This window comes from Rattus norvegicus, chromosome 5, assembly GCF_036323735.1.
Source record: "Rattus norvegicus strain BN/NHsdMcwi chromosome 5, GRCr8, whole genome shotgun sequence".
In the NCBI taxonomy this organism is placed as follows: Eukaryota; Metazoa; Chordata; class Mammalia; order Rodentia; family Muridae; genus Rattus; species Rattus norvegicus.
This window is the reverse complement of record NC_086023.1, coordinates 21815613-21841618: the sequence shown is the minus strand read 5'-3', so window position 1 is coordinate 21841618 and position 26006 is coordinate 21815613. Positions and strand designations below refer to the sequence as shown.

The window sequence follows — 26006 nt, the reverse complement described above, 5'->3', positions numbered from 1 at the left end:
TGCACGACGCCCCACCCCCGCGGGATCACAGTCCCGCCCTTCGCTTGGGCTCCAGCCTACTCAGGGATAAACATCCGAACCTTGCTGCTTAACCAGGGACCTGGGTGCCTGAGGCCTAAGACGCCTGCATCTCTCCGTGGTGGCAAGAAAGGGAACTGTTTGTGAGGTGAGTTGCGGAGCCCACATTCTGGTACTGCTCCTAGAGAGGTGGCACCATGCGGCTCCCAGACCCAGTCAAAGGAGCTTAACCCAGGAGAACCCACCTCAGCAGCAGCCCAGCACCGGAGCGGTGTTCTGGACAAACCCAGATGTCTGTCCCTCTAGGGGTGAGGGGGTGAGCTGCTGGCCGCTTGAAAGCAGAATGAATGCCTACCTAGTTCCTGGTTCCCTGGTTCCTGTATTCTGCCCAGGCCGGCACATTCACCTCTTCCCTGCAACCTCTAACTCACCCCTTTCAGCAGAAACTATCTGACACCACCATATCCATCTGCTTACTTTCTGCAACCCTGGGCTTGGAAGCAAGTGTCATGGGCTTACTATGTGCCTGGTTAGCTCTGCTTTTGAACTGGGGACGATACCAGGTTTTCAGCCTGATGAGATAGAACACACTTGTATTTTCCTAAAAAAAAAAAAATCATTAAGATAAAGTAAAGGCATAGATTCACTTTCTGTTTGCTGCTGTACTTATTAAATCACCTTCCAAGAATGTAGTCAGAGAGCATTGATCCATTTGTCCCCACAAATGCCCATGGCATCATTAGAGAGTAATTCTGCTGTCTATGGGCCACAGGCCTAGCAAGGAATTCGTATTCTGAATGTGCCACCTTCTGGAGACTGGAGAGGAAATGGACAGATGCTGTTGTGGCTAAAATCCAGCAAGCTCTTCTACACTTCTCCCAACCCCTGCGTTCCCTAAGGGTGGCTGTGTACAGGCTGATGCCTAGTTTTGTTTCTTAATTTTATTTTAAGGCTGGGCTTGGCTATGCGCAGCTCCTGCTCGCTCCTGCAGCCCCCAGTGCAGTAGCATTTGCATGAGCATTAGCTTCTTAGAGAATACTGAAACACTAGCAATGAAATCATTTTGATCAAAGTTGCCAAGTAGGACCCTGACAGATGCAGCATCCTAACCCCATCTCTACAATCCCCGTCCTTGATGCATGTGTGCTTACACAGAAGGAATCCAAAGCTTGGCACGGGGCTACTACATGCTACCATGCTCCTAAGAACCTAAAACACATCTGCCAAGACAGGGAAAAGCCAGGACTTGTTCCAGAGTTTGTGTCATACTGACATTTCTCCACAGGGCTGGAGACTACTGAGCAAAGAGCTCTGTCTTCTGGTAAGCTATCATATAATGTTATGCCAGAAAGGAGACAGCATGGCCTGGCTGGGTCACCTGTTGTGTGTCTTCTAATGGGAAGACTAACGGAAGTGAGATGCTGCTGTGTAGGAAGTGGCCAGAGTGTCCCTTTGCTGTGTGCACAATCCGGTGTACACCCTGACAGGGATGCAGGTGTGCACACTATGACTGCATATTAAAATGGGAGTCTTCCTCCAAGGGATCATTACAGTTGTCTCAGAGACCTGATCATCCAAAAGTTGCTCCGGGAATAGATCAGAGCGAGGTTAGCAGAGGATTTGAGCTATTGCATCCAAAGTACAGTAAAAACCCATGTTAAGCTACAGATCTGAGGTGGGAGCTTAGTGAACCTCCCAAGCAACACCACTGCCGCCTGAAAACCCCAGATGAGCAGAAGAAGCCTTGAGACCCACAAAGCCACTGCGCAGTCCCTGACCCCTGCTGCTCATTACTGGCAAAGTCACTTCCCAGCATTCTTTCCTCTTGCTTCTTTGCAGGCCTCAATCTGGATCACGTCTCCCACCACCCTTGACACTCTTATGACATTATTGCTTGTGATGATTCAACTATCTACTGACTGTTTCTTTATCTAGAACAGCTTAGCTTATGCGCTTATGAGATTGAGCCCAGAGCACAGAGAACCAACTGAAGCTGATAGTTGATAAGTATAGCATGGAACCAACCTAGCCTTATGCTAGCACGGTGACCTTAAGCATGCAGGTCACATGTACATTCTTCCTCTCCATCTGTCAATGTCAGTCTTACCTGTAGAATAAGCCAGAAACTAGGTTATGCCCTAGCAACTTTCATATGCTAAACCCTTCTAGCAATGGAATGAACCATCCGTTATCATTAACAGCATTTAGTTGGTTCTTAGCCAGCCAGCAAACTAAGAGCTGCTACTATCTGTCCTTTTAACTCTGGAAACCTATACCTGCAACTGAGCCTCTCAGTGGACCAACCTGCCTAGGAAAGCCCTTTACCCCTTCACAAAAGCCTGTCCGGTGCCTTTTTCGGCGATCTGCACAATGAATCTAAGCCAACACTGGTAAGAACTGAGAGCCAGAGCTTACATAGATCATAGATCACTCTCACCTCAAGTACAGAACTGCCCTACGACCCCAGCCTGGTAAAGAGATCAAGGTCCAGAAGGACATTGGAGACTGCCCCAAGGTTCACAGACAGAGGCAGACAAGACTCTCACCAAATCTCGTAAGTGAAGGGGAGCTGACTGAATGGGGCACGCAGCCTAGTGAAAGGAGTTAAAGCGTTGATGCAAAAATCAGTTGGAGAAGGAAAAGTAGGGTGTTTATGGAAAGCCAGTTAGTTCTCTCCTAATACTTTATGGAGATAGGATTTTACAATTTCCCCTTTTGTCTCAAACCTCTTTGCCATTATGTTGGGGATCAGTAAGAATCCAGGGCTTCATACATACTGCATGAGCACCCTTACACTGAACTAAATCCCTAGCCTTCACATCTTAAATAGCATCACTAGATGAAAGAATTGTAGTGCAAGTCAGAAGAAAGAAAATCTAAAAGGAGACAAAAGTGTAACACCACAAGAGTTATATTGTAAACGTCACGATGTGACAGCATGGTTGAGCATCACGTCACGATGCATAGTATGGCAAAAGTTAACTAGAGAGAAATATAGGCACAACCCTTGGCATATGCTTGGGTAAGGTGGTTCCGGCTGCCAATTTACAAATGTCGTTATCTGTGACACATAGCTGGCATGCAGATCTGAATGGAACTTGAGAGCCATGTGTAGATATTGTGCCAGATATCGTACATCACTGTGGTTCCTGCCTGCTCCTGAGTTCAGTATCCTCAGCATCTGGAAAGAGCAACTCTATCACATTCTTTTCTTTCAGAAAAGGGAACTGAGAAAACTCTCTCTTGCTTTAAAGGTGTTGGCCAGAACATGCCTTGCAACCTGGAATCAGCGAAGGACTTGCTTGTTTTCTTAGGGAAGTCACTGTTGAGTATTTTGGAGGCTCTACTTTCTCATGTCATCTCAAAACCACGGAAGAATGTTGCTGGCGAAGTAGTCCTCATCACAGGTGCTGGGAGTGGACTCGGAAGGCTTTTAGCATTGCAGTTCGCCCGCCTGGGATCAGTGCTCGTTCTTTGGGATGTGAACAAGGAGACAAATGAGGAGACCCGTCAGATAGCTCAGGAAGCAGGAGCCATCAGAGTGCATGCCTACACCTGTGACTGCAGCCAGAGGGAAGAAGTATACAGAGTGGCCGACCAGGTATGTCATCTCACTGGGTTTTGAGGGCTGTGAGAATCCTATGCAATTACTTTGGTATGCACCCGTTTTATTCATTGGCCTCTCTGTCTCAGTGCCTCCCATGTGTCCTCAGTATCCCTCTACTTTACAAATAATCTGGGGGGAATGGGAATTTGTAATTTTTCATTCTTATTGTATGCAAAATGTTTTGCTAAATCCCCTGTGTGTGTTATCATAACACTATAAGACAAATTATTATTCTCCTTTGAAAATTGAGCAGTGAATCTGTGCGGGCATGTAGTTTCCCTTAAATAGAGCTGACAGTTAACAAAGGAATGGCCAGCACTTGAATTTCTGGCTTCCTGGATGGTACCAGTACAGTGGAAGGAGCAAAAGGTTGAAGCATCCTTCTTTGAGGGGTGAAAAAGAGATGTCAAATGCTTCATCCAAGACCACACAATATATGTGTACCCTGTTTAGTCAGAGTTAGATCCACTTTACCACCATGTCTTCCATTTGAACATGTGTTTTTCACAGGTAATCAGAAGACAGTAAGAGTACTCATCCTGAGAACATTTATTTGGTTTTGGTGGCTCGAACCCACTGACTTGGTACTTCCTAAGCACTTGCTCTATTACTGAATTAATTCACACCCAGATCGTCTAAATCAGTAGTTCTCAAACCGTGGGCCACGAAACCTTTGAATTTGAACAACCCTTTCACAGAGGTCAAACATGAGATATCCTGCATATCAGATATTTACATTATAATTCATTACAGCAGCAAAATCACAGTTATGAAGTGGCAACAAAATAATTTTATGGTTCGGGGTCACCACGACATGAAGAACTGTATTAAAGGGTCACAACATTAGGAAGGTTGAGAATCACTGCTCTAAATACTTCTTTGGCGATAACACGGATGGATTTTTAAAGTTTTAGGAAGCTGAAACTCCAGTATATTGGCAGACGGGCTGTTAGCTCATCAAGTCCTGCCCCTCGTAAAGACTTCTGTTTCCTTATATCCACACTGGGATCCATACACCACAAGCTACTCTCCCTGGCCAACTAGAGGAGGTAGAATTGCTGAATTTTGTGGAAAGGGAGCAACCAAGCCTGCTTGCTCCAATAGTCTTTCTACTTCCCATCTTTTTGTTCTTGTTTTTATTCTGATTACAGACTGCCTGATACAGTCTGAAGATCCAAAGCCGGATAAACCCACCCAGGCTTACTCTGAGATCACATCCCAAGTACAGCCAACTGGCCAGCTGAGGCTGTTTACCCATGAGGCATGCTGATTAACACATTGACTAACTACAAACAACTTTTCTAGCCAGGCTTCGGCAATCACAAGTCGATACTCAGACACTAAAGAAAGACCTTTATTATAATGGCAGAATAATACAGTGTTCTATAAATAATTACTTCCATATCTCTTGAATTGGGACCCATGTCTATCCCAGAGGGTTGCTTTCTGAAATTGTCCGCCATGCCATATTTCTAGCTTGTTCATTTTTATCACTTTATGGTCTTGAAGAGTGTTGGCAATGTGCTCTTCTGCACTTAGGAGAAACAATTTTACTTATAAACTTGCCATTCCACTTCTTATTTTAGATAAAAAGAAACCGTAAGAATTTTAAAGGAATATCCCCCCAGGAGAATGACCATGGAGAAAATTTTTGAAGTGGTACTTAGAGTTTCCTCTCATCTAGTCTTGGGTGGTTTGAGAGCTTGTATCCCAGAGTCATAACTTAGCCATGAGTTTAGAAAGTCCAATGGTGCTCTGTTGTCCTTCTAGGTTATTTTGAACAGCAGGATATGAGCAAGCCGAGGCTATGAAGTTTTCCTTTATCCTGCTGTAACGTTCAACGATCCTAGTTATATATTTAATGACAATCAGTCTGGATTATCATATATATGCCTGTACAACCTCTTCTCAAATGGAAGGAATGAAAGAAGGAAGAAAGGAAGGAAGTAGAAAAAGGAAGGAAGGAAGGAAGGAAGGCAGGCGTGCAGGCCATCTATCCTCCTGAATTTAATTTGTAGCATCTACAATTTTCCTAAAATTGGTTATTAATTCCTGATGATTTCCAAAATCGTGGACTACTTAGTAACTAGCAGAAGCAGATCATTCCTGTTGCCTGTTACCTCTAATAGGTAAGGAATGGGAAACCTGAGATGTTGGGGAATTCCCATTGGAGATTCAGAATAAGTTACTAGCATGCTTGACAGCCCAGGGCCTTCCAGCAGATAATTGTTTCTATCCCAAATCTCTTTCTGAAGTTATTGACATTTGCCCCTTTGTTGGACAAGCTGGTTTCTACTTTTATTGCTATTCTCCTTGTTAATCAAGTTTAATTTAATAAACCACTAGCCTCTTTCCAAGTCAGACATGTATTTAGACTTTTTTTATACTGCTTTACATGAAAACTGGCACAGCTGTGTCACTTGATCTGAACCCAGGCCTTCCACAACAGCACTTTCCACCTTCCACAATGATATGTCCTCACCAAGACCATCCTGTGCTACTGTGATAAACTTTACACTATCCTTCTTTCAGGTGAACACACACACACACACACAATCACACACACACAATCACATGCACACACACATACAATCACATGCACACACACAATTACATGCACACACACACATGAACATACATTCACATACACTCACATACTTGTACACACATGCAGACATACATGAGTACACACACACATATACACCAACATGCACACACACACACACACACACACACACACACACTAACAGCTAGAGATATAACAGGAAATGTTGTGAACCTCATTTATAAACACTTGATAACTACTATGGGTGGTCCTTTCTAAATGGTGTCAGCATGTTACTGATACTGTATAATCTAAATTGGACTGATGGAATTCAGAACACAAAGGAGAACATAGGGACAGTAACAGCCTTGTCATCATCCTGGAAAGGCTTATGCCCACTAGGAGCCAAGACGACTAACTGAAGGCTTGTTAGAGGCAAAGGTACCACTGTGTCACCTGGGGCCCTGAGTTCTAAAGTAACAGTGATCAGATGCCTTGTCAAACTGGCATTTCAACAACAAACATGACTCATGGATCTTGTTCCTAACATTTTGAGGTGGATAGAAGAAAACAGGTCTGTTGAGGGAAATAAGGCAGGCAGATTCTAATCTGCCTTGTATTTAAAGTGTATATTATCTTTCTTCCCATTGGCTTCTGCCTTCTCCCTAAATCTGTGTATGCCGAATTAGGGTCTATATTCTGTTTGGTTATAATAAGCTTGTTCTTATATCTGACACTTGACTGAAATGATATGTTACCAATGCAAAAACCTAAAACAAGATGACAAGCATAGGCAGTAAGATGTTGGAATGGAGATGGAAAGTGGCTTTTCAACATTCACCTCAGTACTGGAGAGAGAAGAGAATGAGTGCAGAGCATTGAGCTTAGCCATCTAGTACGGTGAGGACTCTGCAAAGAGCACACAATTCCAGCCTGCAGTAAGGATCAAGAGTGTATAACTATTGGGAGAGTGATCACATACAGAATTACTAGTCTGACGATGGGCCTCTTCTTATCCAATCCAGGTTAAGAAAGAAGTTGGTGACGTCTCTATCCTCATCAACAATGCTGGCATTGTAACAGGCAGAAAGTTCCTCGATTGCCCAGATGACCTCATGGAAAAGTCACTTGATGTCAATTTCAAAGCACATTTATGGGTGAGTTTTTTTTATTCTCATACTAACTGCAAAATTAATCTGGCATTCTAAAGTATTTTTCTCTTACTCTTTAGCAAAATTATCAATCTCTAAATAAAATACATACATCTTAATCATGGGGGGCAGACTAGGCATCAACACAGGTCCTTACACAACCTATATACGTGTTGAATGGCTGAGCTACGTCCCAGTTTAACATCTTTTTTCTTACTGGATATTTTTTATTTACATTTCAAATGTTATTCCCTTTCCCAGTTTCCCATCCATAAGCCCCCCTATCCTGTCCCCCTCCCCCTTCTTCTATAAGGGTATTCTTTCTCCCCAACCAGCCCCCTTACTGCCTCCCTGCCCTGACATTCCGCTACACTGGGGGATCCAGCCTTGGCAGGACAAAGTGCTTCTCCTTCCATTGGTCCCCAACAAGGCTATCCTCTGCTACATATGCAGCAGAAGCCATAGATCTGGCCATGTGCAGTCTTTGGATAGTAGTTTAATCCCTGGGAGCTCTGGTTAGTTGGTATTGTTGTTCTCATGGGGTTCCAAGCCCCTTCAGCTCTTTCAATCCTTTCTCTAATTCCTCCGACAGGGACCCCATTCTCAGTTCAATGGTTTGCTGGTAGCATTTGCCTCTGCATTTGTCATACTCTGGCTGAGCCTCTCAGGAGACAACCACATCAGGCTCCTGTCTGCCCTGGCCTGCAGGAGTTCAGAGGAGACCTGGGAGGGGGCGAAAGAATGGGGGACAGGAGGCACAAAGAAGGAGAGCAACTCTGTGTTCTGACCAAGCTCTCAAACTTTAATTTAAAAAAAAAAACAGCAGCTTATAAAGACAAGCAGGTGAGAAAGCTACTCAGAACGATCCATCACTGCCACTACCCTGCTATAGCCCTAAACCATAAATTGCAGGTATAAACTGATAAGAACAGAGGGCTGGAGACAGAGGCTGTGAAAGTGATAAGAACAGACAACTGGCTAGGGTCCCAAGGCCAGAGGCTGTAACTGGCTTAATTTTCCTGGAGATAGGGACTGTATAATGAGCAGAGCATTCCTGAGAAGAATTCCTGAGACAGAGAGTGCTTGACCCCTGGCACCTGTCAGCATGCATTTCTTGGCTTCATCAATATTGTCTAGTTTTGGTGGCTGTGTATATATGGGTTGGATCCCCAGGTGCGACGTGCTCTGAATGGCCATTCCTTTAGTCTCTGCTCCAAACTTTCTCGCCGTATCCCCTCCTATGAATGTTTTATTCCCCCTTTCAAGAAGGATTAAAGTATCTGCACATTGGTCGTCTTTCTTCTTGAGCTTCATGAGTCTGTGGATTGATTGTATCTTGGGTAATTCCAGAATTTGGGCTAATATCCACTTATCAGTGAGTGCATACCAAGTGTGCTTTTTTACGATTGGGTTACCTCACTCAGGATGATATTTTCTACTTCATTCCATTTGCCTATGAATTTCATGAAATCATTGTTTCTGATAGCTGAGTAGTACTTCATTGCATAGGTGATCCACATTTTCTGTATCCATTCCTCTGTTGAAGGGCATCTGTGTTCTTTCCAGTTTCTGGCTATTATAAATAAGGCTGCTATGAACATAGTGGAGCATGTGTCCTTGTTATATCTTGGAGCATCATTTGGGTATATGCCCAGGAGTAATATACCTAGGTCCTCAGTTAGTACTATGTCCAGTTCTCTGAGGAAACTCCAGACTGATTTCCAGAATGGCTATGCCAGCTTGCAATCGCACCAACAATGGAGGAGTGTTCCTCTTTCTCCACATCCTTGCTAGCATCTGTTGTCACCTGAGTTTTTGATCTTATTCACTCTGACTGGTGTGTTGTGGAATCTCAGGGTTGTTTTGATTTGCATTTCCCTGATGACTAAGGAAATTGAACATTTCTTTAGGTGCTTGTCAGCCATTCGATAATCCCCAGCTGAGAAGTCTGTTTAGCTCGGTTCCACCATTTTAGTAGGGTTATTTGACTCTCTAGAGTGTAACTTCTTGAGTTCTTAGTTAGCTATTAGATATTAGCCTTGGATGTAGGGTTGGTAAAGATCTTTTCCCAATCGGTTGGTTGCTGTTTTGTCCTAGTGACAGTGTCTTTTGCAATACAAAAGCTTTGCAGTTTTATGAGGTCCCATTTGTCAATTCTTGATCTTAAAGCATAAGCCACTGGTGTTTTGTTCAGGAAATTTTCCCCAGGGCCCATGTGTTCAAGGCTCTTCCCCACTTTTCTACTATTACTTTCAGTGTATCTGGTTTTATGTGGAGGTCTTTGATCCACTTGGACTTAAGCTTTGTACAGGGTGATAAGAATGGGTCAATTTGCATTCTTCTACATGCTGACCTCCAGTTGAGCCAGCACCATTTGTTGAAAATGCTAACTTTTTTCCACTGCATGGTTTTAGCTCCTTTGTCAAAGATCAAGTGACCATAGGTAGGTATGTGGGTTCATGTCTGGGTCTTCAATACTATTCCATTGATCTACCTGCCTCTCTGTACCAATACCATACAGTTTTTATCACTATTGCTCTGTAATACTGCTTGAGGTCAGGGATGGTGATTCCCCCAGAAGTTCTTTTATTATTGAGTATAGTTTTTACTATCCTGAGTTTTTTGTTATTCCAAAAGATTTTCCAAATTGCTCTTTCTAAGTCTATGAAGACCTGAGTTGGAATTTTGACGGGAATTGCACTGAATCTGTAGATTGCTTTTGGCAAAATGGCCATTCTTATTATATTAATCATGCAAATCCAAGAGCATGGGAGATCTTTCCATCTTTTGAGATCTTCAATTTCTTTCTTCACCAACGTTAAGTTCTTGCCATACAGATCTTTCACTTGCTTGGTTAGAGTCACATCAAGGTATTTTATGTTATTTGGGACTATTGTGAAGGGTGTCATTTCCCTATTTCTTTCTCAGCCTGTTTATACTTTCAGTAGAGGAAGGCTAGTGATTTGTTTGAGTTAATTTTATATTCAGCCACTTTGTTGAAGTTGTTTATCAGGCTTAGTAGTTCCCTGGTGGAATTTTTTTTTGGGATCACTTAAGTATTCTATCATATCATCTGCAAATAGTGATATTTTGACTTCTTCCTTTCCTTTGTATCCCTTTGACCTCCTTTCGTTGTCTGATTGCTCTGGCCAGGACTTCTAGTACTATATTGAGTAAGTAGGGAGAGAGTGGGCAGCCTTGTCTAGTCCCTGATTTTAGTGGGATTGCTTCAAGTTTCTCTCCATTTAGTTTAATGTTAGCTACTGGTTTGCTGTATATGGCTTTTACTATGTTTAGGTATGGGCCTTGAATTCCTGATCTTTCCAGGACTTTTATCATGAAGGGATGTTGAATTTTGTCAAATGCTTTCTCAGCATCTAATGAAATGATCATGTGTTTTTTTTTCTTTGAGTTTGTTTATATTGTGGATTACTTTGATGGATTTCTGTATATTGAACCATCCCTGCATCCCTGGGAAGAAGCCTACTTGATCATGATGGATGATCATTTTGATGTGTTATTGGATTCGGTTTGCAAGAATTTTATTTGTATTTTTGCATCGATATTCATAAAGGAAATTGGTCTGAATTCTCTTTCTTTGTTGGGTCTTTGTGTCATTTAGGGAAAAAGCATAATTATGGATTCTTAGAAAGAATTTGGTAGTGTTCCTTCTCTTTCTATTTTATAGAATAGTTTGGACAGTATTGGTATTAGTTCTACTGTGAAGGTCTTATAGACTTCTACACTAAACCCATCTGCTCCTAGGCATATTTGGTTGGGATACTTTTAATAACTGCTTCTTTTTCTTTAGGAGTTATGGGACTGTTTAGATGGCTTATCTGATCCTGATTTATCTTTGGTACCTGGTATCTGTCTATAAAATTGTCCCTTTCATTCAGTTTTTCCAGTTTAGTTGAGTATAGGCTTTTGTAGTAGGATCTGATAATTTTTGAATTTACTCCATTTCTATTGTTATGTCTCCTTTTTCATTCCTTATTTTGTTAATTTGGATACACTCTCTGTGCACTCTGGATAGTCTGACTAAGGTTTTATCTTGTTGATTTTCTTAAAGAGCCAGTTCCTGGTTTTGTTGATGCTTTGGATAGTTCTTTTTTTTTTTTTCCTGCTGGGTTGATTTCAGTGCTGAGTTTAATTATTTCCTGAAATCTACTCCTCTTGGGTGTATTTGCTTCTTTTTGATCAAGAGCTTTTAGGTGTGCTGTCAAACTGCTAATGTTTGCTCTCTCCAGTTTTTTGTTTGTTTGTTTTGTTTTGTTTCGGAAGCATTCTGAGCTATGAGTTTTCCTCTTAGCACTGCTTTCATTGTGTCCCATAAGTTTGTGCCTTCATTTTCATAAAATTCTAAAAAGTCTTTAATTTCTTTCTTTATTTCTTCCTTCAACAAGCTATCATTGAGTAGAGCATTGTTCAACTTCCATGTATATGTAGTCTTTCTGTCATTTTTGTTGTTACTGAAGACCAGCCTTAGTCCATGGTGATCTGATTGGATGCATGAGATTATTTCAATCTTCTTGTACCTCTTAAGGCCTGTTTTGTGACAAATTATATGGTCAATTTTGGAGAAGGTACAACGAGGTACTGAGAAGAAAGTATATTCTTTTGTTTTAGGATGAAATGTTCTATAGACATCTGATAAATCCTTTTGATTCATAACTTCTGATAGGTCTGCCTTTATATGTTACTTGACCTTTTTCCCTTACTGCTTTTAATAGTCTTTCTTTGTTTTGTGTACTTGGTGTTTTGAGTATTATGTGACAGGAGGGATTTCTTTTCTGCTCCAATCTATTTGGAGTTCTGTAGACTTCTTGTATGTCTATGGGCATCTCTTTCTTTAGGTTAGGGAAGTTTTCTTCTATAATTTTGTTGAAGATATTCACTGGCCCTTTAAGTTGGGAGTCTTCACTCTCTTCTATACCTATTATCCTTAGGTTTGACCTTCTCATTGTGTTCTGGATTTCCTGGATGTTTAGGTTATCTTTGATGGTTTTGTCAATGTTTTCTATGGTATCTTCTGCCCCTGAGATTCTCTCTTCAATCTCTTGTATTCTGTTGGTGATGTTTGCATCTATGACTCCTGATCTCTTTCCTAGGTTTTCTATCTCCAGAGTTGTCACCCTTTGTGATTTCTTTATTGTTTCTATTTTCATTTTTAAATCCTAGATGGTTTTGTCAATTCCTTCACCTGTTTGGTTGTGTTTCCCTGTAATTCTTTGAGGGATTTTTGTGTGTGTTTCCTTTTTAAGGGCTTCTGCTTGTTTACCTGTGTTGTCCTGTCTTTCTTTAAGGGTGTTATTTATGTCCTTTTTAAAGTCCTCTATCATCATCATGAGATGTGACTTTAAATCCAAATCTTACTTTTCCAGTGTGTTTGGATATCCAGCATTTGTTTGGTGGGAGAACTGGGCTCCGATGATGCCAAGTAGTCTTGGTTTCTGTTGCTTAGGTTGCTGTGCTTGCCTCTTGCCATCAGGTTGTCTCTGGTGTTAGCTGGTCTTGCTGTCTCTGACAGTGGCTTAACCCTCCTATAAGCCTGTGTGTCAGCACTCCTATAGACCTGTTTTCTTTTAGCAGGATCTGGGAACAGAGAGCTTATCCTGGGTTTGTGTGTCCTGAAGCCTCCAGTTAGGTCACTTGCAGAAGAGTTGGTCTTCTGCTTACCTCTGCTCTCAGGTGTGTCAGCACTCCTGGATACTGGCCTCAGCTCTGGGCTCAGGCAGAAACCAGAAGGGCCCTGCCCCTGACTGCTTCTAGGTTCCTATGCCCAGAGAGCATTAGACAGGTTCCTCTTGGACCAGGAATGTGAGCAGAAGTGGTGGTCTCCCCTGAACTCTCAGGATTGTCTGTACTTCTGAGAGACTAGCTCTCTCCCCCAAGGGATTTGGTTACAGAGAGCTGTGCGGTGGGTTCAGCTCTGGGCACAGGCAGAAACGGGAAGTGTCCTGTCCCAGACTGCTCCTGCCTTTTCCTGAAGCCTCCAGGCTGGTCGCTTGGTGCAGAAGAGTTGGCCTTACCTCTGCTCTCAAGTGTGTTGGCCTAGTTTAACATCTTAATTTTGGGTTTCTCCACTCAATTGTTCTCTCTTTTTATCCATTAACTTACTTATTAATTACTCATTAACTTATTTATTTATCCCCAATGGCAGCTCCCCTCTCCCCTTCCCTCATCACACGGCCCCTCCTCCCAGCCCTCCCCTTCACCGCTGATGATCCAACTTGGCCTTGAAGCTCCCAGGACCTCTACCTGTGATGGAGCTATCTTTCAAAGACAGAACTGCCCTAGTCATTGAACTACCATTCATTGATCACCAGCAAAGGTCTGAGGCTGACCCATAAATCTTGCATGCATAATCAACTTCCATATCTACCAATTTCACATCTACAGACCTAACCACTGTGTCTGTGCCAAATATGTTCAAACTGTCTTTGTAATCAGCCTCAACTAATACACTCTAACAACTATTTATCCATTTTTACTCTTTCTTGGGTATTTTATCTAGTGGTGTTTTAAAGTATAACAGACACACACACAGACACACAGACTTACACAGAGACACAGATACATTCAGACACAGACACACACACACACACATAGACATAGACACACATAGACAGACAGGCACACACAGCCAGACACAGACACACAGTGATAAAGACACACCCAAGGATATGTGTGGTACTAAGTAAGTGTTTCACTATTTTATATAGAGATTTGAGCATCCATGAAGTTTGCCATGGATACAAGGTCCTAGGCTTTATCTTTTCTTAATAAAAACAAAAAATGAGAAATGACTATATTCCTTGTAGCAGTTTGGGGAAATATTTGCAAGGGAACATCAAACAAAATGGTTTTTGTTTGGTCGTTTTTTTTTAAGAATAGGTAGTGAGTAAACTTATTTTGGCATGACTAGGGGAATTTATAATTTGCCTGCACAAGGACACTTTGGAAGTAAAAAGATAAAAAAAAAAGCATGATTAATAAGCAAGCATTAATCAGGTATGTCCTAGACAAATTAAGACCTAACTTGGTACCCACCTGGAGAAAGCATAGGTTACCATAAGCCACATATGACCATCACTAAGAAACGCATCCTTGACTTTCATAAGGCTGCACCCAGGCCCAGAGGTTATATTTGACCTTGCCTGACCAGCCTTTTCCCATATCTACACTTCACGCCTCTTCCTGTGGCCCCTTCCTGCTGCTCTGTTTGCTACCCAGTTGTTTTCAGTGCTGTGCTCAGCTCAGCCTCCCTAAACAAGACTCTCTTGAGAGGACTCACAGAAGATTTCAGGTCCCTCTCCACACTTCTCACACCTTGTCCAGCTCTCTGTCAGAAGCTTTAAAATACGTGTGGAGTTTTTTTGTCTTCTATCTCCACCTTCGCTAGGGTATAGTGGTGCCACTAGTGTTCTTGGTGTCCTGCATGATCTTCAGGAGAAAAAATGGAAAGATCTAGCCATTAGTGACTGCTGTGTCTTTACTGGAACTACTTCTCTTGTCCCAAATGTGCAGAGTGTGTGTGTGTGTGTGTGTGTGTGTGTGTGTGTGTGTGTGTGTATGCGAGTGTATTTCATGAGTTTACTTTTATCGTTATATGTAATAGGTTAATCCCCTTCAGTGTCTCCTCCTGTGGCTCTACATCTATTTTGTCTGGCCTGCATCTATTTTGCCCTAGACTCCTTTCTCTTCCTCTGCTAGTTATCCCTTAAATATTGTTTCTCTATCTCCTGGCATTCCCCTCCTGTATTGTCTCTTCACTTTTTCTGAGTGGGTCATATCTTTGAAACCCTGTGTGTGACCCAATAGAGGGCTTGTGACTAAATTGCCAGAGGCTCAAACAACTGACTGACCACTGGGCTCCAGCTTTCACAGCAGAATCACAGAGGAGTCACTGGACCCTGAACACAGGCTCCTTCTTAGAATGCTCTCTGTCTTCTTCATTTTGATTTTTTACCTCTCTGTGAAACAACACAAAACAATTGAGTGAAGAGGTGGGGCTTTTGTAAGACACTCCTTTTTATTTCTTTTATTATAGCTGTTAGCTTTTGTCGTGGTTGGGGCAAGGTGGGGGACAGCAAACACTTATCCATCTTAGCCTAGAACCCATTTTTTTTCCTTTTTTTTTATTTTTTTCAGAGCTGGGGACCGAACCCAGGGCCTTGCGCTTGCTAGGCAAGCGCTCTACCACTGAGCTAAATCCCCAACCCTAGAACCCATTTTTAACCTCTCTGTCTGAATCTGTGGAAAATTTTTGCTTGTTGCCCAAGACATCCTCTTCAGCAGTTCATTGTTCTTCCTGTACCACCTTTCTCCAGGTTCCCAGTTTAAAAAAATAAAATAAAAGTAAAGATATTCTGCATGACTGAGACACAGCCTAAGCACCCACTACCTCAAAACCATACTTTATTTTACGAATTGGCATTAAAAGATCATCATTCTAAGAAACAGAGATTGCTCTAAAACATAGTTCTTTCTTAATAGAAGCAGGGTAACTTGTGAGTTGTGTTAAGCCAAGGAAGGAAATGTAATATGCATGTAAACAATGATGCACACATGTACTGATGGGTTTTTGGACTATGGGTGTTGCAACTAAGATTTTCCTATACCACTTTTGGAAGGGGAAGCCCTTGGTCCTACCAAGACTGAATCCCCAGTGAACATGATTATTGGGGGGAGGGCGGTAATGGGGGAAGGATGGGGAGGGGAACACCCATATAGAAGGGGAGGGGGAGGGGTTAGGGGGATGTTGTCCCGGAAACTGGGAAAGGGAATAACACTCAAAATGTAAATAAGAAATACCCAAGTTAATAAAGATGGAGAAAAAAAACAAAAACAAAAAGATTTTTCCTATACCACTTTTAATATTATCGACAATTTCATGGGGAGATAACAGTTTAGCAATATAAAATACTCTGTAATGTGTGCTTAAGCTTATATTCAGTATTTTTAGGTAATTTCATTAGCTTAAAGTTTGAAGCACAGTAGCCATTTACACATCTGAGGAAAGCATATAATGTTCTACTGGGTATTAAAAGCTTTTTTTTTTTTTTGGTCTTCATAGATGTATAAAGCCTTTCTACCTGCCATGATTGCTAACAACCATGGCCATTTGGTTTGCATTTCAAGTTCGGCTGGATTGATTGGAGTAAATGGGCTGTCAGGTAAGAGAATTCTTGACAACTTTAACTTGCATAATAATGGCACACCAGGAGTGTCTGCCTCACACAGCACTTGCAGGTCACTGATACTTATCCAACAAATGGACAGGAGAGATTATTTTGAAGATGTTAGTGTTCTGGTGGTTTGGTTTGCTTTGGTTTGCTTTGGTTCGGTTTAGTTTCTAGAGACAGGGTTAGACTTTAAGACAAAGGTGGCCTGGTACTCAGTCTTCCTATCTTGGTTTCTTTTTTTTTCCCCTCGGAGCTGAGGATCAAACCCAGGGCCTTGCACTTGCTAGGCAAGTGCACTACCACTGAGCTAAATCCCCAACCCCCTATCTTGGTTTCTTAAGCACTGGGATTCTAAGCATGTATTTCTGTGCCCAAAAAGACTGTTGATCATACACTTCTACAGATTTTGAGTAAATAATAAAGTAAGTTTTAGTTTTCTATATCTCAATTATATGATTAAGGTTCTTGGAACTACCCATTACTCAAATGGCACTATTGATACAGCCTGAGACCCACACTGTTCCTTTTCTCATGGGTTTGAATAGCATGCCTGAATATTCATAGCTACTGTTTGTCCTCTTTCTCACACAGTAGCTGCACCTTTAGATGTAAGAACCATATCAACAAGTCAGAGCCTTCTGTGTTTCCCACACTGTGGTCTTTGCTTCTGTAGCACAGCCACTTACTAAGGCTCTGTTGAGAATACAGATTGTGCAAGTCCTGAGTTCTTTCTGCTTATCAGGATGTCAGAGATCAATGGCTTCCTAAGAAGTAATTTATCAGATGAGCCTAGAAGCATTTCCAGATCCTTCTCTTCCCTCTTTGCCCTCTTCCCTCTTTGCCCTCTACCCTCTTGCCTCATGTTGCATCCCTGAGGCCTGAAAACCTGACACTTGCAACCTGGATTTTGTCACTTATAGTGGCTGTTTCACAACAGACTGAGGATATATGCATGCCTCTTGGAAATGGATGCAAAGGAAAGTGTTGCCAAAACAAACAAACAAACAAAAACTTACTTAAGTTTCTATTCCTTCTCAAGTCATTTTCATTCACAGAATTCAGACATTCTCCATTCTCTCTCTCTCTCTCTCTCTCTATATATATATATATATATGTGTGTGTGTGTGTGTGTGTGTGTGTGTGTGTGTGTGTGTGTGTACATATATAAATATATATTTGTTTTATGAATGTGAGTACACTATTGCTCTCTTCAGACACAGCAGAAGAGGGCATCAGATCCCATTACGAATGGTTGTGAACCACCATGTGATTGCTGAGAATTGAACTCAAGACCTCTATAAGAGCAATCAGTGCTCTTAACCTCCGAGCCATCTCTCCAGCCCCCAGGCATTCTCTTAAAGCAAATGTGACTTAAAATAAAATGCACAGCATGGACAAAAATGCCACTCCCCTCCCCCACCTCCTGCATTTTCAAGTGAAGTAAGAGGTGTAAGAAGTTCTTTGTTCTTCTCTCAAAATAGAAGACAGAGTTGAAGTCAGTCATTGTAGTTTGTACCTCATAAAGACAGCATCAATTGCTTTCCACCATTTGCAGCATCTGACTAACATGATTGTGAATATCAGATCCCACCACTGTGGCAAAGTAAGTAAGGACTTATTTGTCTCACAGTTGAAGAGGTTTCAGTCTGTGCTCTGCTGCGTTGGAGTTTGTGACAAAATCCTTCCAACAGCTTCTGAATCACACCATCAGGTTTCCACAGTCAGCCCCACTTCAGGGGACCAGTATTCTAGCTCCCTACCACTGAGACAAAATACTTGAAATAGTCAACTTGAAAGGAGGATAGGTTTATTTTGGCTCACAGTTTTTGGCTCACCTCAAGGCTTTTCTTTATGGTTCTGTGGCCTTGTTGCTTTGGGGCCAAAGTAAAGCAATACATCATGCAGGAGCATGTGACAGAGGAAACCAACTTACTTTGTGTCAGTTGAGAAACAAAGATGGAGGCAGAAAGAATCCAGTCTCAGTCTCTCCTCCACTGTATACTCCCAGTTGCCTCCTTTCTTCCACTAAGCCCTTCCTCCTAATGGTTCTATCACTTCCCAGGAATGCTGTAATGGTTTGTATATGCTTGGTCCAGGGAGTGGCACTATTAGGAACTGTGACCTTATTGGAGTAGGTATAGTCCGGTTGGAGTGTCACTGTGGGCATGGACTTTAAGAACCTCACCCTAGCTGCCTGGAAGCCAGTCTTCACCTAGCAGCCTTTAGATGAAAATGTAGAACGCTCAGCTAAGCATCAATAGGAGAGGCCCTTGGTCCTGAGAAGCCTCAATTCTCCAGTGTAGGGGAATGCCAGGGCAGTGAGGTGGAAGTGCATAGGTAGGAGAGTCAGTACCCTCATAAAAGTAGAGAGAGGGAGATGGGATAGGGGGTTCTGCAGGGGAAACCGGAATAACATTTGAAGTGTAAATACATAAAATGTCCAATTAAAATAATCTCTTAGTTATTCCTCTACCATGCCTGCCTGGGTACTGCTATGCTTTCAGGTAAGCCATCCACAATTAAATGTTGTCCTTATAAAAGTTGCCTTGGTCATGGTGTCTGCTCATAGCAGTAAAACCCTAACTAAGATAAATGCCAAAACTTTTAAGGAAACTCCTAGTAAATTTGCACATAAGTACAGGTAGTATCAATGTGATCACTTAAAACCATTTTAAACCATTGAATTATTTATTTTTTATTATACTGACAAGCTGAGAGTTATGATGGGAAGAACATTTACTTCTGAATACTACAAACCACACTTACCTTTCTTGCTTAAATCCCTATATAACTTGTTATTTTATGTAGTGTCATATGTACTTATACTTCATGAGGTTAATTTATTTGAAACAAGGACCGGCTAGTCTATGTCCCATGTAACAGTTGACACAGCACTGACTTATAAGTAAAACTATACAGTGTAGAGGAGCACGTAGCAGCCTTTCTCATCACATAGTCCATTTGTTCATTAACATATTATTTTAGTGCCCATGTTCCATGCTACTCACTACATATTTCTCCCCATACAAAGAACTTTTGAAATGATTGCCACATCCTCTGTTGCTGTCAGCATTACAAGTGACCTTAATGTCATGTCACTTAAAAGCTTTACAATACAAACAGACCTCAGAAATATACACATCTGGTTCTAGATCACAATAAAGCAAGACACACTAGGTCTTTGGTTTCTCCGAGCATATAAAAGTTATATTTTATATCACTGTACTCTGTTAAAGATGCCTTCTCATTATAGAATAAAAGCCATGTGCATTCTGTATTTTAAAATACAGTTGACTTACTTTAGATTACTAGTGCTCTGATAAAACACCATGACCAAAGCCACTTGGGAAGAGTTTGTCTTTTGCTTCCTCCTCACTGTTTATCATGGAAGGAAGTCAAAGCAAGAGCGCAAACAGTGCAGGGACCTGGAGGCAAGAGTTGGTGCAGAAGCCACAAAGAAGTGCTCCTCACTGGCTTGCTCATCCTGCTGTCTGATAAAACTCAGGACCACCAGCCCAGGAATGGCACCACCTACAATGGGCTGGGTGCTCCCACATAATCACTAGTTAAGCAAATACTTCACGGACCAGCCTACGGCCATATCTTATAGAGGCATTTTCTCAATAACGTGAACTGTGTTGAATTGACTTAAAACTAGCCCGCACAAGGTAACTGCTAAAACCTAATTATTACCTGAGCTGTAGGAAAGATGGATCGAGGACACTTGCTCAGTACAAAGTTGTCATTAATCTTCAAATCATACAGAATGCAGTCACTGAGCTGCACAATGACATAGAATGCAAGGAGACCTATACACTTTAACTCTCTCTCTCACTTCCAGACTATTGTGCAAGTAAATTCGCAGCCCTTGGATTTGCAGAATCTATGTTTGTCGAAACACTTGCCCAAAAACAAAGGGGGATCAAAACTACTATTGTGTGCCCATTCTTTATAAAAACTGGAATGTTTGAAGGTTGCACTACTAAGTAAGTATACCTTTTGATTTTAAAGGCATTCAAATTGACTCTTTGCCCGTTCGATTTTATTCTTTCCTTTGAGCTGCCTGGATCTTCATCTAAAATATTTTCTGATACACAAGTGATTTCAGAATTGTCCCTGACACATGTGTGTTTAAGGACCTGATTGATCATGTTTACAGTGCCCAACTAGCACCCATCCTGTTGCCCCAGATCTGCTTCTCTGTTTCCTGTCTTGGCCATAGTCCCTCTCTGCCACCTAATGCCATTCAAACCCCTTCTCTGACTCCAGGAAAGCTAGATGTCACTGAAGGAAAACAACTCCCAGATTCCTTAAAAGAACACCACATATCTTGATTAACCACAGGATTCCTTAAATAATACCGTGAATAAGTTGACCACAGAAAAGTCTTACCCACTACAGGCTCTAAGTTCAAGAGCTGGGGTGGAGTAAGGCTCATAGCCCCCTTCCTCTTGTTAGTTAGATCTTGTTTGCCAAGGAAAATGGATCTCTCCTCTCTCCTTGCCAAGGAAAGGACAAAGAGAAAATCCACCTATGCTGTACCTCTTCTCATAAGGGCACCAATCCCATTCACAAAGGCTCCATGTTCTTGACGTAATTACTTCTCTAGATCCAAGTCCTGATCCAGATTCACCATGTGGAGATTAGGCTAAAGTATAAATTTGGGGAACACATTCAGGCCCTAACAGACACAAATACCCAGTTGTGTGTCTTATGAACATAACCCAGTTTGTTTCCAGTGATGTCATAATTAGATGGTTCAATAAGGTTTTACATGGATGATTATCTGTAAGTGTATTGATTTACAATGAGTTTCCATTTCCCATTCCAGTCATGTTATTACTACTTTGACAAGAAGGGAGTAAATATAAAAATATAGAAATTGAGAGAAACAGGGGTATGACAACAATGTCTTATAAATTTTACCCTTAATCTTAAGGAATGATTCTTTTGTTAACTTGAGGTTTTTTTTTTTCCCTTCCTTAGGTGTCCTAATCTGTTACCAATTCTGGATCCAGAATATGCAGTTAGGAAAATAGTAGATGCTATCCTTCAGGAGCAGCTGTACTTGTATATGCCCAAGTTTTTATACTTCATAATGTTTTTAAAAAGGTAATGGCATCCGTTTCCATGTCTCCCCATGTCACCAGTTTATTCCAGGTCCTACCTGGACGAGCCAGTCAGCAAGTATTAGTTAAATTGATGGACTTTTTAAGGAAAATCTTCCTCATACTCTTTTTTCATCTTTACGACCCTTTATTGACACAGTTTCAGATTTATGTGGTTTCTGTGCCACCATAAGTTCAGAGACCCTCTCTGACATCGTAATGTTGAATAACTGTCAAAAATGAATGAGTTGACAAAATGAAATCTGGATAGATTTAAAACTTGCTAGGTTGCTTTAGTAAAGATGTTCTTCACACATTATGACATGATTGTATGACCATAAATAGTGAATCAATGCTTCCTCAGGTACAGGACCAGAGAGTCAGCTAGACACTAAGAATTTGAAGTATTGGTTAAACTGGCAATTGCTAATAATTTTTACCAATAAAGTAGTTAAAGATTCCAGAGGGAAAAAAATCTTAAAACCATATAAAAATGGGGGAGCTGAGTATGGCTGGGTAGTGGAGTGCTTGCCTGGCATGCACAAGGTTCTCAGTTCTCTTGCACATGTGCGTGCATACACACACACACACACACACACACACATACACAGACACACACACACACATACACAGACACAGACACAGACACACACACACACACACACAAAGGAAAACAAGAATGGAAAGAAGGAAGGAAAAGGAGGGAGGCGGGGATGGGAGTGGAGGAAAGGAGAGGGAGGGGAAGAAGAGAGAAGGGGAAAAGGAAAGGGGAAGGAAGAAATGGAAGAAATAAAAGGAAATGAAGGAGGGAGGAAGGAAAAGAAGGAGGGACGGAATGAAAGTAGAAAGGAAAGAAGAATAAAAGAAAGGATGGAAGGAAAGAAGGACATATTAAAAGAAAGGAAATGGAAATAAAGGAATGAAGGAATGGGAGGAAAGAGAGCAGAATTAAAGAAGGAAGGGGGAAGGGAAGGAAAGAGAAAGAATTGAAAGGTGGAAGGACAGAAGATAAAAAGAAAGAAAAAGGAAAAGGAGTGAAGGAAAGAAGGAAGAAGGAAGGGAGGAAGAGAGTAAGGAAGAAGGGGAAGAGAATGAGGAAAGAAGGGAGGAAGGAAGGACAGAAGGAAGGAAGGAAGGAAGAGAGGGAGGGAGGGAGGGAGGGAGGGAGGGAGGAAGGAAGGAAGGAAGGAAGGAAGGAAGGAAGGAAGGAAGGACAGGAGGAAGGAAGGAAGGAAGGGAGGAAGGAAGGAAGGAAGGAAGGAAAGAAGGAAGGAAGGAAGGGAGGAAGGAAGGAAGGAAGAGGGAAAATCCTCCCTACCCCCACCCTTATGACCAAACTGAACGTTATGTCTGACGTTCAGCAGTGTCAGCTTGGGCACACTGATCTGGGTTCAGGCTGCTGTTGAATGGGCAGGTCCACTGCTCATCCCAGTCTCTCAATCCAGTTTCAGTGTTGCTCCGTGTGTCTGTGCCTCTCCTCACAGTGGCTACACCTTTACAAGGAGAACCCTGTACAACCAGCCACCGTGTTCTGTTGAGTTGAATAGGTCTCTCCTCTGCCTTGTTGCTTCTATCTTGATCCACCAGTTCTGTACACAGCTCTGCTCCCTATGACCGTGATGGTTCTTTGACTGGTTGAATATAGGCATTATTCTTCAAGTTCTCATATGGCTGACAGCCACAGATGTCTCTTTTCAATTAGTCAATTTTATCTTTTATGCAATGAAAAAGAAATCATTCTTCCATCTTTTCCCTTTCCATACTTCCTCTACCACAGGAGAGACCCCAGTGGCTGACAGAGGCTGTCAAAATGAATGGGCACAAGGAGTCTTTAAGTAGCAATTTCAAACCCAGGGTTATGACCCTGCTCTTTATCAAGCCTATAATTCTTACATGTCCCATGTTCTCCTGGCCTCAGTTTTCTTGTCCACAAATTACTAGCCATGTTTGGCAGTGCATACAGAATAGCATAATGTCTGGTTATTGGACATTATGTATTTCCACCGCACAGTGGGTTATAGCTCACATAGAAGCAGATTGTGCTATGACAAGGCCAACTTTAAGAACATGAAGCTTCATTTTATTTTGCTCTGAATAATTGTGGAAATTATATTTCTTTAATGGCATGCACATTCTGCGCCATGTTTTGGGAAAGTACTAGATCATTCTGGAGAATCAGAGGAAAAACAAACAGGCTCAATGAAAGAAATGACATCAAACACTCCTTCAAACAGCATGTAGAGAGCAGTGTGTGAGCCACTCACCATTCCATTCAAGGATCTGGAATTACACAAAAGAACAAGACACGAAGAAGCCTCCATCATGATAGGAAGTGTCTCTCAGGAGTAAGAAGAACAGGAGAACAAAAGGAAATGGAGAAGTAGGGTAGGCGTTCAGGGTGTCTCATACCTGCGATCCTAGCATTAGAGAGACTGAAAGACAAAGACTGCCGTGAGTTTGTAGCCTTCCTGGGCTGCATAGTGAGATCCTATCTCAAGACCCCCATCCTTACCAAAAGAAGCTATCCTGGGTGTCCTATGTGTTGTGCATAAAAATTAAGCCAGAAAGGGAAATCTCAGATAGGCCTGGACACAGGGGAACAAATGGAGAACTAAACACTGATGGGAAACTCTCCAATATGTTAACCATTTATCCACGTTGAAACTGGGGAGGACACAAAGCACCCGGCAGCCTCACCTCATCCCTAAAACAAATCTTAGGTTTTCTGTATCTGATTGTCACTTTTGCAATGTTAGTCTGGAGGCCAACAGGGGCAGAGTATGGAGTGATGGTCAGGAGTGTCTATGAGTCTCCCCAGGCATAGATGGGGATGGAAGAGATAAATGTCTTAGGTCAGGTGAGCAACAGCAAGAAGCCCTATTGCGTCTCATCATCACCGTGATCTTAGGAAGAAGGATGCCCTCAGCTATTACCTGAGGACATGAAGTTCTACAAGCTGGTAAATTGCCTAAGCTGGCATTGAAGTGCAGGGGGCCAAGTTTCCAACCAGATCCATCTACTCCAAACATGTGCTGACAATTATAGTCCTCTAAAGTAGATGCTTCAGAGTACACACAGTACTCTAGACTGGTGATGGTTTAGAGACCAAAGCACGTGAACTAAATGCCATAAACTGAGGAGGAGACCTCTTGGCTTAAGCCTCCATGATGAGTGTTTGAACATGTGACTCCGCTACAAAACTAATACCTAGCAAAGGTGTTTTCACAGATGATAACCAAGATGTTTACTCTTGTGTTCTTTTTAGCTTCTTGCCCATCAAGACAGGAATACTTATAGCTGACTACCTAGGACTCTTTCATGTGATGGATGGCTTCACTGGTCAAAAGAAGAAATCTTAATGATAACCCCTATGCCCTGTGTTTTCTGAGACCCATTGCTACGTCAGGCTTACTTCAAAGAAGAAAGGTATTTCTGTCCGACAGAACCCAAAAACAAATATGTTCTACTGTGGACCATGATCCTTCCAGTGTCATTTGAATACAATGTTACTGTTTTTTCTTTTGTTGTCGTTGTTGTTGTTGAATGTATTTTTTGTTTAGTTTTGGAAAATAAAAGTAGCTCTTTGTCATTCCCACTTCAACAACTATACTACTATAGCAGTGTAACCATATGCAAACAGAAACAGACTCCGGTGTGTGTGTGTGTGTGTGTGTGTGTGTGTGTGTGTGTGTGTGTGTGTGCACGTGTATGTGTGTGTAACAGATATAATCAGAGAAAAAGAGGCTATCTATTTGAGGGGTGCTATGGGAACAGTTGGAGGGAGGGTAATTGGGATGGGCTAGAGGGGAAAAGGTGGAGGAATGGTATAATCCTATTTCAATTAAAAACATTTTTAAGATAAAAAAATTTTAATTAAAGGAAAAAGAGGTGGGTTCATAGGAGCTACCCTGAGTAAAGCAGATGGCTGTGGCTAAGCTTTCATGGGGCAAAGGAAGTGCAGTGTGTGTCTGGGCTGCAAGACCTCTCTCAAGAGGACACAAAAGTACAGCTTTTCTATCCTCTTAGTCTCAGTTTGTGCTCTTTGGAACCCAGGCCACCAGTGTGAAACTCATGTAACTTACTGCTTTCTTGAGTTGCTATGGTTGCTATGACAGAACACCTGACAAAGGTCCCCTAGGGAAGAAAGTGTTTATTTTGACTCACAGTTTGAAAGTACAGTCCATGTTGTACAGAAGTCATCGTCCCCAGAGCAGCCCCAAAGCAGAGATGAATGTTGCTGTTCAACTAGTCTGGCTTTTCCTGTGGTCCAGTATCTCAGCCCCTGGAGTGGCACCACCCACATTCAGTTAACCTACCTTAGGTTAACTCTCTCCCCAGCTACTCTATCGTAGTTGACTGACAAGTCCAGTCATTTCAGTACTCAATGCC

At 41.9% G+C, this 26006-nt stretch overlaps 1 protein-coding gene across 2 annotated transcripts; it reads left to right on the top strand.

Annotated features, from left to right (window-relative positions):
- The first annotated feature begins 22 nt into the window (after positions 1 to 22).
- Positions 23 to 25225, top strand: Sdr16c5 (short chain dehydrogenase/reductase family 16C, member 5). Of its 2 annotated transcripts, XM_006237836.5 has the most exons (7): positions 23 to 166; positions 3273 to 3619; positions 7196 to 7327; positions 16401 to 16500; positions 20351 to 20495; positions 21496 to 21621; positions 24883 to 25218. In XM_006237836.5, exons 2-7 carry the CDS (start codon positions 3287 to 3289, stop codon positions 24974 to 24976), a joined length of 930 nt encoding a protein of 309 aa, XP_006237898.1. In that variant the 5' UTR covers positions 23 to 166; positions 3273 to 3286; the 3' UTR covers positions 24977 to 25218. The 2 variants fall into 2 exon arrangements, with proteins under 2 accessions (XP_006237898.1, NP_001100104.1); NM_001106634.1 differs by lacking the exon at positions 23 to 166 and having other exon boundaries at positions 3068 to 3619; positions 24883 to 25225.
- Positions 25226 to 26006: the final 781 nt, after the last annotated feature.

What these genes read in the sequence shown, in the direction of transcription:
- Sdr16c5 (NM_001106634.1), top strand. Translation starts at nt 3,287, where the DNA reads ATGCCTTGCAACCTGGAATCAGCGAAGGACTTGCTTGTTTTCTTAGGG. An exon ending in ATTTCAAAGCACATTTATGG is followed by an intron (nt 7,328 to 16,400) that starts GTGAGTTTTTTT and finishes TGGTCTTCATAG; the next exon opens with ATGTATAAAGCCTTTCTACC. An exon ending in TGGAGTAAATGGGCTGTCAG is followed by an intron (nt 16,501 to 20,350) that starts GTAAGAGAATTC and finishes TCTCACTTCCAG; the next exon opens with ACTATTGTGCAAGTAAATTC.